The sequence below is a fragment of the Choloepus didactylus genome, chromosome 10 (assembly GCF_015220235.1).
Source record: "Choloepus didactylus isolate mChoDid1 chromosome 10, mChoDid1.pri, whole genome shotgun sequence".
NCBI lineage: Eukaryota > Metazoa > Chordata > Mammalia > Pilosa > Megalonychidae > Choloepus > Choloepus didactylus.
Window position 1 is genome coordinate 63,629,653 of NC_051316.1, and position 17,784 is coordinate 63,647,436.

A 17,784-nucleotide genomic window follows, 5' to 3' on the forward strand; every position below is an offset into this window, starting at 1 on the left:
AAAAACGTATAACGAGGCTCTAAGTACAAGGCTCTAGGATGAGTAGGAACAAGATATGCTTCCATATCATTAAGGATCTTTCCATCAAATAGAGAAGACAGTAGTACATGAACACATGATTTTCTTATTAGATATGTTGAGTGCCACAGAAGGAGTTAGGAATCCTTGAGTCTCGCTGTGAGAGGAAAAGGGAAGGCTTTGTGGAAACATGACATTTTTCTCAAACCTAATGGACGGAGAGGCTCTCAACAGAGCAATATTTGGGAGGACGGTGGTTGAGGAGGACATCGGAAAACAGAAACCAGCAGAAGCATGGATACAAGAAAGCAAAGGGCCCATATGGGGAACAACCAATTGCCCAGTTTAATAGGAGCACTGAGGAAGCGAAAAGTATGAGTAATGAAGGTGGAAACACTGGCTAGAGTCGGATCACAAGATTCTTGAATTCATGTTACAGTTTGAGCTTTATTCATGAGGTAATTTGGAGCCAATGAAGTAATAAGGAGGAAGATGAATGGTCAAAGGGAGGGTGACCCTGAAATAAGGAGTCAGAATACGGAGAATGCAACATAACATGAAGGGATCACAATGAACATACAATAGCTTATGAAGAGCATGAACAGTGGAGTAAACAGGAAAAAAAAAATTACAGCTTCTTGTACTTGTCCTCATACATTTCTCAAAACCTGTTCTCCCAAGGAATAGTGACAGCTTTTGCAATAAGGCAACTGTTCTAATATCATATTTAGTATTCTGATTAATAAATATTATAAGCTATAAAAACAACCACTACACAACAATATAATTAATAAAACTCATGGAAAGCAAATTACCTTTTTTAGTTTTATAGTGAAACTTGTAAAAATACAAGGAAATTCCACATACTGCAACTATGCTCTTCCCATGCTGTCCAATCATTAGAATCAAAAAACTTTAGACATGGATCTAGCCTAACTCCCTGATTTTATAGATGAAGACTTTGGGGTCACTACAATGTTAAAGAAGCTAGCAGCAATATTAGTAAAACGTAATTCTCAATCCCAGAATTTAGGTAACAAACGTGAAAATTTTTTTATTTCAATTGAAAAACCCTAACTCCTAAAAAATATGATCAAGGACAATTGTGTCTTTACTGTCCTGCAAACAAATTGCTGATAATTACCACACTAGTTATAAGGACTTACTGCATTGCCCTCATATTCAATAGATAATGTTGTATCTTCCATGTAAAAACTAAAATAAAATTAAATGTTTACCCTATTTCCAGAAAATCCAATAAATTCTAATAGTCTGATAATCCTTGCTGGTAAAAGGGACAGCATCTGTAAGAGAAAAAAAAACTAAAATAAAGTTATGTGTCAGTGTATCAAACTGTAGATAACTGTCAAACTCCAAGCAACTTAAGGTGTTAATGCTTTGGTAATATGCTGATTATGTGGTTAATAGTGGTAAGTTAAAGTGGTAACTTAAAGGTAAGTCGTTAATAGTGCTAAATTAAAATGTGATGTCTGAATCATCACATACTGTAGTTCATTATTTATGATTTAATTTCATTTAGCTAAGAAATCGAACCTAAAAAAAGGCAATTCCTCAGTGCTCACCTCCAGACAAGGTTTCTTTTAGCTTCCTTTCCCGGGAAGCAAAAGTCTAAGGATCACTCATCTGTAAGATTCTCTTTATCACTTTTTTCTCACCGATTCCAGGCAAACCTTAATAAAATTTTAAGATCTCTAAATAGTATATCACAATTTGACAGATATCTGCTCTTCATCTGTCCAGAAAATGAAAATCATTTATATCTCTCCCTCAAGTGTTTTCAAGTCCAGGGCCACCATTGCCAAAGCAAAAATATTTGTCATGTCAAATTGAAATTGGATTCCAAACACCTTCTTACCAAAAAGCTTACAAGTCCATTCATAGAAGAATGCTTCCCTTATGTTCTGCAATGCAAAGTTACTCTGAGCATGTACAGAATTTCACAACATATACAGGGTCAAAATGCAGGAAAACAGATCCCACTCCTGCCACTAGTCAACCAAACCCAGTTAAGGATGTATGGTGAAGTTCAAAGGAGGCAGAGAAGACACTGAAAACCATAGGTTCTCCTTCAACAGGCTCTGGCTTCTTTACAACTATTTGCTTACCAAATTAAAGGCTCCAATTCCAAGCTTGACACCACCTTCAAACTCAGAGAAGAACTGTTGCTCAAGTTTATTCTTCTGAATTACTTGCAGGATAGAAAGACATTCCCTGGATTGAAGAATAAAAGTTATAGTATATGTTTACTATGCCTCTGAAAGTTAATTTAAAATCAAAATTCACACTTAACACATTATAAAATAAATGTCATTAGCCAAAACACTACAGAATTTTTAAACAGATGTTGTTGTGCTGAGTTTACTCCTAAGGCTACTGGGTAATAATCATTAAGGAAAAAGGACCAGCCACTTCTACACTGTTTAGCAGGACCAGTCTTCTGGGTTTTAAACAGAAGAGAGTTCAAACATCAGCAAGCATCACCCAAAAGCCTTATAGCTTCCTGGGAGTGCTTAGCTCCTCAGATGCTACTAAGTAACAGAGCTACCACCAGCAAGAAGATTTGAATGTCAGTATGATCACCATGGTCTGAAAAAGACCCAAAAAATTAGGGCTTGGGACTTGGACAGCCTGAAGGAGGAAGGCAAATTCACATCACAGCTGTCCCATTTGTCCTCTTTATTCTTCCTGCTTCATCTAAGCAAATCTTTTTGCTTTCTCATTTTAATTTCTTTCCTATACATTTCTCTCTTTCCCATTCATATCATCTTCAAAAGGCAAATACCTAATCAGAAGAAAACAAATGAAAACAATGACAAAGACATAAATATTGGTAATGACCAGGAATTATTCTATCAAATTGGCAAATATATTTTTAAGGCAATAAGGAATAATTAGATATCGCATCTAACCCAGTGTGATGCAATTATAAAACTTGCAAATTCACACGTGTATTCCAGTCAAATTCATTTAACCTGAATCTATCAAGATTGTAGACCTAACTTCTAGTCTACAGGAAATATAGGGCACTAGAGGAACAAGTTAAATGAAAATTCAAGGAAACCAGCACACAAATAAATCAATGGGATATTCTGCAGAAAACTGACATGATTTTTTCAATAATTGTCATGAAATTAGAGACTGTTCGAGAATAAAAGATAATTAATGGATATAAAAAAAACAAATACAATAGACAATTTTGGATTGGATCCTGGTTAAGACATATCAGCTGTAAAACAACCTTGAGAACCACCTGGGAAAATCTGAAGATGGACTGAGTATTACATGAAATGAAGATTTAGTCACATGAAAAAGATCATTAACTTAAAAAGAACAGGTTTTTCCAAAAGAGTACATACAGTACACTCTCATTTTGGTTGAAAAATACATATATCTTTAAATATGCATAGAAAATAATCTGCAAGAATATATACTAAGGTGTTAACAATTGTAACACTAAGTGGTGAGAATATGATGTCTTTTTTTAATATTTGCATGTTCACCTACTTCTGGTAAAATGGTAGGTAATGTGCAGGGTTAGCTAGCTTTTGGAACATAGCCATACCCATTTATTTCCTTATTCTCTACGGCTGCTTTCACACTGAGGCCACAGAGTTGAATATCTGTAACAGACCTTAGGACACACAGACTAAAACACTTACTATCCAGCCCTTTAAAACAAAGTTTGCCAACTTTTTAATGAATGTATTTTAAGGAAATAGTATGGATACAAACAAAACTTTGTATAGTTACTGACTACTATTTACAATGAAAAATTTTAAACAATCAAAATATCCTACAACAGGAATATGGTTAAGACGACAATTACATCTGTGCAAAGACTTATACATATACATATATATATATCCACATGCTGGAATACAATGCAGCCATTAAAAGTCATGATGAATAAAAATACTTAATGACATAAAAAGGGATATGATGTTACAGGCTGTGGTGGTTTGAAGTTGTATGTGCCCCTGAAAAACATATTCTTACATCTATTCCATTCCTGTGGGTGTAAACCCACTATAAGCAGGGTCTTTTGTTGAGGCTTCTTCAGTTAAGGCATGACCCACTGCTTTCAGCATGGAACTTAATCTTATTACTGGAGTCCTTTATAAATAGAATGAATACAGAGAGAGAAAAAGCCATGGAAGCAAGAAGCTAAAATCAACAAAACCCAGAAGAGAAGGGAGAGACCAGCAGATGCCTCCATGTGCCTTGCCATGTGGCAGAGGAGCCAAGGATCATCAGCAGCTGGTCTTCAGGAAGAAAGCACCACCTTGATGATGTCCAAAATATATAAAGCAAATACTGACAGATTTGAAGTGAGAAACTGATGCTTCTACATTAATAGTAGGAGACTTTAATATACCACTTCCAATAATGGATAGAACATCTTAGGCAGAAGATCAGTAAGGCAATAGAAGACTTGAATGGTACTCTAAACCAACTAGACCTAACAGATACATACATATAGAACACTTTGCCCAACAACAGCAGAATACACATTCTTCTCTAGTGCACATAGATCATTCTCCAGGATAGAACATAGCTTAGATCACAAAACCAAGTCTCAACAAATTAAAAAATATTAAAATCACACAATTAATCTTCTCTGACCACTATGAGATAATGGTAGAAATCAGTAACAGGGAGAAATGGAAAATTCACAAATGTGTGGAAATCAAACACGTACTCTAAAATAACCAATAGGTTAAAGAGGAAATCAGAAGGGGAATTTGGAAATATCTTGAGGTGAATGAAAATGAAAATATAACATACCAGAACTTACGGGATGCAACAAAGGCAATGGAGAGGGAAACTTCAAGTTCTAAATGCTTACCTTATAATAGAAGAAAGATTTCAAATTAGAAACCCAACCTCAAAACCAGAAGAATTAGAAAAAGAAGAGCAACCTAAACCCAAAACAAGCAGAAGGAAGGAAATAACAAAGACTAGAGTGGAGATAAAAGAAATAAATAAAAAACAATACAGAGAATCAACAAACCCAACAGTTGTTTCTTTGAAAAGATCAATAAAAATTGACAAACCTTTAGGTAGACTGATGAAGAAAAAAGAGAGAGGACACAAATAACCAAAATCAGAAATGAAAAGGGGGACATTACTAGTGATCCCACTGAAATAAAAAGGACTGCAAGAGGATACTATGAATAACTATATGCCAAGAAATTAGAAAACCTAGGTAAAACTGACAAATTCCTAGAAACACACAAACAACCTCACTGACTCAGGAATAAATAAAAGATCTCAACAAACCAATAACTTGTAAAGAGACTGAATCAGTCATCAAAAACCTCCCATCAAAGAAAAGCCCAGGACCAGATGGCTTCATAGGGCAATTTTGCCAAACCTTCCAGGAAGAAATGACACCAATCTTGCTCAAACTCTTCCCAAAAAAGGAGAAGGGGAAGGAATTCTCCCTAACTCACTCTACAAGGTCAATATCAGCCTCATAACAAAGCAGATAAAAGTTACCACAAGAAAAGAAAATTATAGACTACTATCTCTTGTGAATATAGATATCAAAATCCTCAACAAAATACTAGCAAACAAAATCCAACAGCACATTAAAAGAATTATACAACATGATCAAGTGGGATTTATCCCAGGTATGCAAGGGTGGTTCGACATAAGAAAATCAATTAATATAGTACACCACATTAACAGAATGAAAGGAAAAACCACATGATCATCTCAAGTGATGCAGAAAAGAAAAAACCCAGCACCACTTCTTCATAAAAACATTTAGAACACTAGGAATAGAAGTAAAGTTCCTCAAAATGACAAAGAGCATATTTGAAAACCCTACAGCTAACATCCTCCTTAATGGTGAAAGTCTGAAAGCTTTCCTTCTGTGCCAGTTTGAATGTATCACGTACCCCAAAACACCATTATCTTTGATGCAATCTTGTGTGGGCAGACATATTAGTGTTGATTAGATTGTAATTCTTTGAGTGTTTCCATGGAGATGCAACCCACCCAACTGTAGGTGATAACTCTGATTAGATAATTTACATGGAGGTGTGGCCCCACCCATTCCGAATGGGCCTTGATTAGTTTACTGTAGTACTATATAAGCTCAGACAGAAGGAGAGAGCTTGCTTCAACCAAGAGGGACACTTTGAAGAATGCACAGGAGCTGAGAGAGGAGCTGCAGCTTACAGAGCAACATTTTGGAGACGGCCTTTGAAAGCAGACTTTTGCTCCGGAGAAGCTAAGAGAATACAAACGTCCCAGGGCAACTAAGAGTGAAATTTTTGAGGAGCTGCAGCCTAGAGTGGAACGTCCTGGGAGAAAGCCATTTTAAAACCAGAACTCCGGAGCAGAGGCCAACCACGTGCCTTCCCAGCTAACAGAGGTTTTCCGGACGCCGCTGGCCATCCTCCAGTGAAGGTACCTCATTGTTGATGACTTACCTGGGACACTTTATGGCCTTAAGACTGTAACTTTGTAAACAAATAAACCCCCTTTATAAAGCCAATCCATTTCTGGTGTTTTGCAAAAAAGGCAGCATTAGCAAACTGGAACACCCTCTAAGACCAGGAATAAGAGGAGGATGCCCACTGTCACCACTGTTATTTACCCATGGTACTAGAAGTTCTAGCATAACAATTAGGCAAGAAAAAGAAATAAGAAGCCATCCAAATTAGAAAGAAAAATGCGAAATCCTCTCTATTTGAGGTGATTTCAAATATCCACAGATAATCCTGAAAATTCACAACAGAGGTTCAGCAAAGTGCTGGGGCCATGCAAAAATCAGTAGTGATTCTACATACTAGTAATGAACAACCTGAAGAAGAAATTAAGAAAAAATTCCATTTCCAATGGAATTAAAATAATCAAATGTCTAGGAATAAATCTAACCAAGAAATTGAAGGACTTATACCCAGAAAACTATAAAGCATTGCTAAAAGAAATCAAAGATCTAAATAAATACCATCTTCCATGTTCATGAAACGGAAGACTGAATATAGTTAAGATATCAATTCTACACAAAGCAATTTATAGAGTTAACACAATCCCAATCAAAATTCCAATGCCTACTTTGCAGAAATGGAAAAGCCCAACTATCAAATTTATATGGATGGGTAAGGGGCCCTGAATACCCAACGCCATCTTGAAAAAGAAAACAATGTTGGAGGACTCACACTTCCCTATCTGAGAACTTATTATAGTCATGGTAATCAAAATAGCATGGTGCCAACACAAGGACAGATATATAGATCAGTGGAATTGAATTGAGGGTTCAGAAATCAACATTCACATTTATAGTCAATTGATTTTTGACAAAGCAGCTAAGTCCACTCAGTTGGGAAAGAATTGTCTCTTCAAGAAAAGGTGGTGGGAAAACTGAATCTCTACTTGGAAAAGAATGAAGATGGACCCCAATCTCACACCATACAGAAAAATCAACTCAAAATGGATCAAAGACCTAAATATAAGAACCAGAATTATACAATTCCTAGAATAAAAAGTAGGAAGCATCTTCAGTACCTTGTGTTATGCACTGGTTTCTTAGACTTCACATGCAAAACACAAACAACAAAAGACAAAAAATAGATGAATGTGAACTTATCAAAATAAAAACCTTTGTGCATCAAAGGACTTTATTATAAAAGTAAAATGACAGTCTACACAACAGCAGAAAACATTTGGAAACCACATATCTGACAAGGGTTCAATATCCAGACTATATAAAGAAATCCTACAACTCAACAAAAAAAAGACAAACAACCTAATTTAAAAAATGGACAAAAGGCTGGAATAGAAATTTCTCCAAAGGAGATATATGAATTAGTAAAAAGCACATGAAAAGATGCTCAGCATCATTAGATATCAGGGAAATGGAAATCAAAACCACAGTGAGATACTTTTCACACCCACTAGAATGGCTTCTATTCAAAAAAACTGAAAATTACATGTGTTGGAGAGGATGTGGAAGAAACAGGAACACTCATTCATTGCTGGTAGGAATGCAAAATGGTGCAGCCACTGTGGAAGACAGTTTGGCAGTTCCTCAGAAAGTTAATATAAAGTTATCAGAGGACCCAGAAATCCCACTTCTAGGTATATACCCAAAAGAATTCAAAGCAGAGAGTTGAACAGATATTTGTAAACCTATACTCACAGTGGCATTATTCACAATTGCCAAAAGATGAGAGCAACCCAAGTATACATTAACCAATGAATGGATAAACAAAATGTGGTATATTCATATGATGGAATATTATTTAGCCCTAAAAAAGGATGAAGCTCTGATACATGCGAAAACATGGATGAACCTTGAAGACATCATGTTGAGTGAAATAAGCCAGGCACAAAAGGACAAATATTTGTAGGATCTCAATGATATGAAATAATTAGAATAAGTAAACACATACAATCAGAATCTAGACTATAGATTACCGGGGGAAGGGATGGGGATAGGGAATACAGAGTTAAGACTTAAAATGTAAAGAATTCCTGTTTGGGACAATGGAAAAGTTTTGATAATGTTTGGTGGTGATGTTAGCACAACATTGTGAATGTAATTAACAGAACTGAATTATATATTTCAATGTAGTTAAAAGGGAAAATTTTAGGTTGTACATATATTACAAGAATAAAAATTTATTGAAAAATCCATGGAACTGCCCAACACTAACAGTGAACCCTAAGTTAAACCATGGAAGATAGTTAATAGCACAATCATAAAAATGTGCTTCCATGAAGTATAACAAATATACCATACCAATGCAAAATATTAATAATTGGGTGGCATACAGGATACCTTCTGTGCATGATTTTTCTCTAGTTTAAAAAAAGTCCTCTGTTTAACAACAATAACAACAACAAAGAATCAAATGGAAATTCTGGAATGGAAAAGTACAAAGTCACTGGATGGGCTTAATAGCATATTGAAATGGACAACTGATTGAGAAATCAAGAAGAGAAATTATCCAATCTGAAAAGCAACAAAATAAAACTATTTTTTAATCAACAGTGCCTCTGTGACCTATTAAACAAAATCAGGCAGACAAATGTGTAAATGAATCCCAGAAGGAAAGGACAGAATAAGGATGCTGCAGAAAAATCTGTTTGAAGAAATAATGGTCACCAATTTCTCAAAGAAATACTTAGGTACCTCAAAGTTTTCAAAGCACTCAGAGAAAATGACATATATCACACAGGAAAACAATAATAGAAACAACAGCTGACTTCTGATCAGAAACAATGGAGATCAAAATACAAGGGAAGAGCAACTTTAAAGGTCTGAAAGAAAGGAAAAAACTGTCAACCCAGAATACAACACTGAGCAAAAAGATCCTTCAAGAATTAAGGCTCAATTAAAAACATTTTCAGATAAATGAAAATAGAGAGGATTTGTTGAAAGCAGGAACACACTGCAAGAAATACTAAAGGAAGTTTTTCAAGTAAAAAGAAATGAATGAAAAAACACCCAAATAGTAAATATGTGGGTAAACAGAGAAGACTATAACATATGACTGTTTAAAGCAAAAGTCTGGCACTGCATTGTGGGGGTTATAATACATCTAGGGATAGTATATATCATATGAAGAGTATAAAGGACAATAGGTGGTATATAAAACTATACTTTTGCAAGTTCTTATATTTTATGTGCAGTGGCACAATATTAACTCTAAGTAGATGGTGATAAGTTAATAAACATATTGCAATCACTACAGCAGCCACTAAAAAAATTAAAGGGGTATATAGCTAAGAAGCCAATAGAGGAATTATACTAAAATACTTTTTAAAAACGTTTTTAGCTAAAAACAGGCAGGAAAAGTAGAGGAGGAACAAATGAAGCAAAGAGAAAAAGCAAATCAGTAGTCATAAATGAAAATATATCAATTATCATACTGGATAAAAAAGCAAGACCCAACTATGCACATCTAAAAGAACTGGATTTAAATATAAAAACAAAGACAGGTTTAAAGTAAAAGAATATATATACCATGCAAACACTAATTATAAAAAAACATGAGTGGCTATATTAACATCAGACAAAATAGATTTTAAAACAAGGAATATTACTAGAGCTAAATATATTTCCTAATGATAAAAGGGTTAATTTATCAGGAAGACAAAACAACAGTAAATATATATGAACCTAAATAGCAGAAGTTCAAAGAATACAAAGCAAAAACTGACCAAACTAAGGAAAAAGACAGATGGCACCATAATCAAAGTTGGAGATTTTAACACTCTGGCAATTGATAGACAACTGGATAAAATATCTAAAAGGATATAGATGACATGAACAGCTCTATGGTCTACTTTAATTGAACATACACCCAATAACAGCAGAATACTGTCTGGAAAGCACAGAGAACATTTACATCATTGCAGAAAGTTCTCTTGGGCAGCACTGCTCTAGAGTCTAAACCAAAGACACACCTGTCATTTTCAATTTATACATTGGTTTTAGGAGAGAATGAAGATTATGCAACCAGAAACTATGCCAGTAGCTTTTTTTCCAGCCCTTTTGCTCTAAATATTTAAACTTAAATTCTTTGGTCCTATGGCATTGACATGCTCAATGAGTATGCTCAATAATCCAAAATTCAAGAGCATTTTTACTGACACCAAATAAAAAAGCCCAGCCATACTTAATTTATGAGAATTTTGAAGTACAAAATGGTACAAGGCAAAAGAATCATTTAAAAACTACATCTTAATTTTTAACTTACTTATATGTTTGATAACTTGTTCTAATTTTGAGTCCACCTTTGATGAAGCTGATCATATTTTCATCCTGGAAATAATTCAATTAAATAATTAGATCACTTAGCAAAAGATTCTTAAACTGTTCCCATCATTGTATATTAACACATTCTTCTTGCTTTGCATTTGAAAAGCTTTTTTGTAATTTTTCTTCCAAGTTAGAGAGTAGCAAAAAGACAACATTTTAATAATCCCTGCATTACTTTATATTAAGGAAGTACTCCTCACAAATTAGGGGCCCCATGGGTTAGTCCAAACCTAGTTTAATAAACATCATCATATATTGAGCTTTCTTCTGGATTCAATAGAATCCAAAAGGTTTGACTTTAAAAATACATTCTAAGTCCCAACTTTATAGTATGTTATACTTTAGCAGACAGATTCTATTTAACATTATGAATTTAATTCATATACATTTCCAGACCAAAAATAACTGATCCTGATTCTAAACTGGTTTTGTCACTAATATGCAATTTTGTTTTGGGAAAAAAAAATCACCTCATTTCTCTTTGCCTGTTAGTCATCGACCATAAAACTGAGGCAGCTGGCCATTAACAGTGCCATTTTCAGAGCCGGGCATTGTAGAAATTCAGGAGAAGCTTTTCATAAGTTATGTATCAAATAACTGCTTGAAGTAAATTACTCTAATAGATGGTGCTAATGGAGACAGTCCCATGTATCACATTTCCAGGAACAATGTTTTTTTAGTCCACTTATATTGAAAAGAAGCTCTGGTATTAATTTCCTATGCCCTTAAGCATTCTTCTGACACAAAAGAAAAACTGACTTTGGTTTACTAATTTCATTAATTACTTAAATATTTAACATTTCAATTATAAGAATCTATGTATAAAAAATTCACTCTACAACATAAATGTTTATCTTTTTATTTTAAGAAACCTTAAGATTACAAAACTTCAAATACCAGCCAGAAAAAAATGTCTTAAATTAAAATCTGCTTCAAATAAGAGGGTTTCATTTTATGATTCACCAAACACTTGCTGAATGCCTATTGTACACCAGGTACCCAAATGCAAAAACAGATGAAAGCAATGCAGCATGCTGTGGATGGATGGATGCATGCACAGGGATGGAGGCGTGCACAGGGTGTCGAGAGAGCAGACAGGAGAGGCATGGAGAAGGCCAGAAAAGCCTCATGGAAGCATCAGTACTTCAAGAACAAAAGAGGATTAGGAAGTAGCCAGGTGAAGGAAGGTAAGTTAGATGTGAACTTGGCAAGCAAAGGAAAACTCAGGTGGAAAGGCAGGGAAGCATTAAAGACCATGGCGTGCTTGGCTCTCTGTGCGTATCTAACTCAGCACTGCTGAAGAATCTAATGCAAAGAAGAGAATAAGAAGGAAGGAAGCTGCCTCTACCTGTGCCACTCAAGTATGCAACATACCACTGTCAGTAGCACCTGAGGGTAACTGCAATAGGGAAAGGAGAGAATTTGGGGGCGATACCAGTTCAGTTTGAAAAATCCTCTCCCATTTCTGATATTCTGATATAGAACCACCACCATAGACAATGAGAGCCACTAAATGCTGCAGCATAGAAATGGCAAAGTCAGATTCTCATTTTTGAGAGTATATTCAATTACAGAACAAAGAATGGGCTGGACATGAGAGAGACTGGAGACCCCGGGAAGCCAGGTTGCTGTGCAGTCTAGGGAAGACTGATGAGCACCTGCAGTACAACGATAGCCAGGATAGAGAGGCAGAGGTGGAGCTGCTGAATCTTTAAAAGCAAAAGAAGCATGACTATGAAATTGACTGGATATAGGGGCATGAGGAAGAAGGAAGTGTCACAGATAGCCACCAGATGTTTAATTTCACACCCCCAAATATAAAAGAAGCCTTCAATTCCCAGATTTTCTTTTTAAATCCTCATTTGGAAAACACATCAGAAAAAAATGAGGGGCCTCTGGGACTAGCATTATGATGTCTACTCAGACAGTAAGACTGTGTTTTCAACCAGACTTCATAATGTATACAGTTTTAGGAAACAGGGGCATAGATTCAATTTTACAAAACCAAAATCCAACCAAAGAGGTCAACTTCCAGAAAAAAGAGAGGGCCAGCTCTCAAAACAAGTTAAAAAGGTGGGATTGAGGAAGATTTTCCATTATACAAATTAATTTCTGCCTCCTTCTAATCTCCACACCATCTCTTCCTTACCGTCCCCATCACTAACACCGGTTAGCCACAATGCAGAAATCTGTTGAAGTGATAGACAAGGTACTGATTCTAACAGTTCCTAAAGGCGAAATTAAAATGCCAAATAAGAAAAGGATTCATTGTTCTGTTCAGTGACACTGTAAAACTGCTCTTCCAAAAGAAGATAAAAAAAGCAAGAAAGGGGAATGAGAACTGAAAGGGGAAAAATTAAATCTTAAGCATACGTGAAAAGACTGGCTATCTATGTAAGCATGCATAAATAAGCTTTGCTGAAGCATCTGGTGCAAGAAGGAAATGGCCAAGGATAAAGGAAGCCTCCACTACCTGGGCCACTCCTCTGTATAGCTGTGCAAAAAGGAAGAATCTCGGTTTTCATACAAAGAAGTATTCTGAAATTAGATGTGGCAGTTGCAAGACAGTTTCTTTTAAAAGCAGTGATTCCGAGTAGACTGAAGGTCAAAACAGACTTTAAGTGCATATGAGTAGGAATAAAGTTCCCTGAAGTCTTTTTTTTTTTTCAGCTGAAGTTTATCAGAATAACAAATATCTTTCATTACAACTCTAAGTCACAAGAACTGAAGTGCCGGCATAAAATAAGCCACACTTCTCCATGCCACGCTGGCAGTCTTCCCAGCCAATACCAATTCTAAGCCAAATGTTCATTACCTGCACAAACGTGAGTGCTGCTTTCTGCAGGAGACACTCGGCATAACAGATTTCAGCATGCATTTCCTCTATTAAAAACAAATAAAATTATATTAAAGAAAATCCCATGTCCACAGTAATTGCTCTGAGACGGTCAGAAAAGAATGGTCGATAAATGAGCCCAAGAGAAACACAAAAAACCGAGATTGCTTTGGTGCTTCCATAAAAGCAGAATGATAGCCTCAGACTTGGTCCCTCAGCAAGATTTTTCCGGAATGTATGAAATGTTCGGGGAAGTCATCTGTGGCCCTATTCAAATATAACTGCAAAGAGTCAGGCACTTGGTGTCAGAGACCCAAACTCAGCTCAGAAGAGGAAATGAAAATTTAAAATGCATCTTTTAAAAAAGGAAACAACCTATTTTTTAAGTTAACAGTAACAGGCAAGTTTAACACAGCTATAAAGACTTGAAAAAACTAAATTAAATTTATGAATTCTAGCTTCTAAAATATGAAGGTATAATAAGACATATTAACTTGAAAAGAAAGCAGCAATTCTCTAGAGTTCATTGAAAACAGAACTGCCCCACATGCCCAAACCAGGACTCCCCCCACACAGAAACCTTGATATGAAAAGTTAGCAGTATCACAATTTTAGGCTATATTAATCATTTCGATATCTAGCACAAGAATGGGGCACTCACAAAGGGACTAGATAATACTATGTATATCCTAGGCACATGTGGAAGGGCCCAAAACACATAATCTACCTTCTTAATCTATTATACTTGCAAAAATTGGGGGGAGGGGGTTGCATTTTTGCACAAACAAAATCAGCAGATTCCTGCTTTCGTCTGTAGGATGCAAACCGGTATAAGTTAAATGAGCTTGGGGTATTTAACAGCATGGGTTGAAGAACAGACTGCCACGTAAAAGCTGCAGGGCCTTGAGCAAGCTTCCCTATCTCTCTCTGCCAGTTTCCTCATTTATAAAGCCAATAAGCAGCCACTTCACAGTTGAAGGATTAAAAGAGGTGCTACTTGCTACTTGCACTAATATGACTACTCTAGGCTCATGTTATGTTTTTCGGCAAATGCTCAGAAAGCAGAACATTTTTACATGAAGTTAGTGACTGAAAAATAGGGCATTTCTATGTTACTGGGGATGCTGTTCAATCAAATTGGGTAAGAACCAGGGCTTGCTTTCTTTCATTTACACACAGAGACACCTCCCTCTCCCTGCAAACAAACATACTCTAATGGTTACCAAAAATTGGTTCAACTTCCAGCCATGCTCATATTACAAATGTTTCATTTACCAAGAAGCAACTGTGCAGCTAAGATCCCCAACAGCATGAATACAGATGGGGTCAAACCTATGACAAGCAAAGCCTGAAGAGTTATGGCCTGTGCACATCCTGGCAGCATCGACAGCTGGGGTCTTAGTTCTTAGGAACGCCCCACCTCAAAGTGTGCCTCTTGATTTTCTCAGCGTGTTCAATGGGATAAAATCTGGTGACGTCTTTTTACGGTAACTTGAATATACTCTTCCTAGGTAAACTGGTAATAAATGTGTTAGGAATTATTACCTTTGAAAGTCTGCTCAGTAACAGATTACCTGCTTGGGGCATGGGCAGAGAAGGATGAGGCTGGTGCTGGAGAAGAATCAGCAAGGACGTGGGGGAGGAAGGCACGGAGCACCTTCGGGGAAAGGCCAGTGCTCCACCTTCGGCTGATGCTTATGTGTGTAAAGGGAAGCATGGCCAAGGAAGCCAGAATGTTATGTCGAGGCTGAATTATGGACAACCTAGAATGTCAGAGACTGAGCTTGATTCAGTAGGCAACGGTGAGCCCTTGCAGAGATCTGAGCAGAAGGGTGGCTAGAGCAGGGTTACATTAAAGATGGACAAATCTTAAGAGCAGCATAAAGGACCTAACAAGAAGGCAGAGATAAAAGGCAAGAGAGTGTGAACTCTGTATTCAACACACAAGTAGCCTTCATATTAAATCCCTTTCACACCCTAAGCACTGCATTAAATATGTTTTTAAAGGAGATCTAAAATCCATTCAGGGCAATATGCCAGGTATGAGAGAAGAGGAACAGGTGTGTTCCATGTTAAACTCATGAAAAGTTTAGTTAAATATATTCACTCCTACAGACAACCAGCCACTCAAGGATGTAAATGAAAATTACCAAGAGTAAAAACAAATCACAATATAAAGCTACAATGTTTTGACATGCTCCCTTGAACACAAAGTCTGTTTGGGTTGCAGTGACAGCCAAGCTCACTAGGAAGAAAATGCAACTTAATATATAAAAGCCTTATTCCTTCACTCGGGGTGAGTTCTATCAGGCAGTTCCTTAGTTCTCTAAATTAATCACTAAGCATTTATGAGTGGGTACCTACCAAAATATATCTTAATTGTAAATTCCATAGTCCACTGAAGGAAATGTCTTCATGATGCACTGAAATATTAGCTAAACCCAGCCTTTACATTAAAAACTCTAAATAAATCAGTATTACAGAACAGGCTAGAGTCACAAGCTAGTTTATTTTTTAATAATTATAAAGTAGTAATTTTCTACCTTATTCCAGATTTTCTAAAATGTCATCTCCCAAAGACATTACTAAAAAAAAAAAAAAAAAGGAATACAATATAATTTATTTTCAAAATGTCTAACATCTTGACATTTCCCTCATCCATACATGACATATCTCATGCCCTTTCTAAAGCTTGGGGTACGATGGAAAGAGCTGTGGCTCAGGGAAAGGCAGACTGGGTTTGAATCCTGCTCTGCTAGGTGGGTAATCTTGGATTATTTGTTTAATCTCTCTGAATATCAGTTCCTAGTCTATGAAGAGAGGGTAACAAAGACTAGATTAGATAATGTTAAGGAAAGCACCAAGGACAATGTCTGACACATAGAGTGCTTCTAAGAAATGGGGAATTATCATTATTTTATAAATTATTATTACTATTCATATACCAGATACCCCATGTCATTTTTTCTAAAACTAAAGTGAAAAATCTCAACTGTCAGCGTTCATACTACAAAGAAGAGAGGGGAGGAATGGGTCACTGTAGAGGCGACATATAGAAGGTGACATAAAAGAGAATATAAAGGAAAGTTAAATTTCTGTGGGGTCTATGTAGTTTCCCATTGACCTACTTGAGTGAACTTTAGGCTTTCTGGGGCCAACTTGCATAAGTGGCCTAAAGATGGAAAACATGAAGATACACCCTATCTGAAATCAAAGGGATAAAAAAACATGCATGGGTTCTTACAGATCAGTTTCTGGAGGAAATCAAAGGTATAAATAAACATGCATTGGGTTCTTAGAGATCAATTTCCAGAGGACAAGAAGTTACTTCTGCTGCCTGGAGTAACTGATGAAATGCCTTTCTGTTCTATGAAGGCTTTAGGGTCAACATGAAACCCTTGTGAACCACGTGCCAAAGATGACCATGTCTCATAAACCTCTCCTGTAATCAACACCCCAGCTTCACATCACCCAAGAGTCCCTAAGTTTTCCAGTGTCTGGAGAAGCTAACAGCACTCCTCTAACAAAATGAACAAAACTGCCTTATAATCAGACATGCTAAAAAATGTGTCTGACATGCATTTGACCACTAGAAATTGCCCTGACAGCAGTATCCGACACTTAAACTTTAACAGCCACAACTACTTCTAGTATTCTGTGTTCCCTCTTCCAGAGATAGTAACAGCACAGACAACACAGACACAAATTCTCCTCGGATTGCCTAAGTGTTATTCTACAACGGCCACATTAAAGGACATATTTTCTCTTCAAAAGAATTATCTGAATCCTCCTTTCTGACATGTAAACCATTCTGACTGAAGGGTAGCACTAACAAAACAGATAATAAAATCTGGTAAAATCTCAGTGGGAACATCAAACAATTGAAAACAAAAGGAGTCATTTCCTCCCATTCATCTGAGCTGGGTGCTGGGATGTTCCCAGATTCTTGAATATTCCTAAATGCCCACAAACCAAATAACTTGCATACTGTAAAACCTTATCACTGTCTTCAAAATTGTCAAAATTACTTGTGCCTTGGAAAAAGAATTTTAATATAATGTGGAAAACAGAAACTCTTTCATGGATGGTAAGAATATAAAAGGACAATTCTTTGGAGAAAACATTGGCA

At 36.2% G+C, this 17,784-nt stretch overlaps 1 protein-coding gene across 1 annotated transcript in view; it reads right to left on the bottom strand.

Annotated features, from left to right (window-relative positions):
- The window catches only part of TTC39B (tetratricopeptide repeat domain 39B), a 140,816-nt gene that overhangs the window by 29,513 nt on the left and 93,519 nt on the right, over positions 1-17,784 (bottom strand). The window contains exons 7-10 of the mRNA XM_037796984.1: positions 13,635-13,702; positions 10,758-10,822; positions 2,145-2,250; positions 1,257-1,322 (exon numbers count right to left, since the gene is read on the bottom strand). Of these exons, the coding sequence (XP_037652912.1) occupies positions 1,257-1,322; positions 2,145-2,250; positions 10,758-10,822; positions 13,635-13,702 (305 nt within the window). The remainder of the gene's footprint in view (positions 1-1,256; positions 1,323-2,144; positions 2,251-10,757; positions 10,823-13,634; positions 13,703-17,784) is intronic.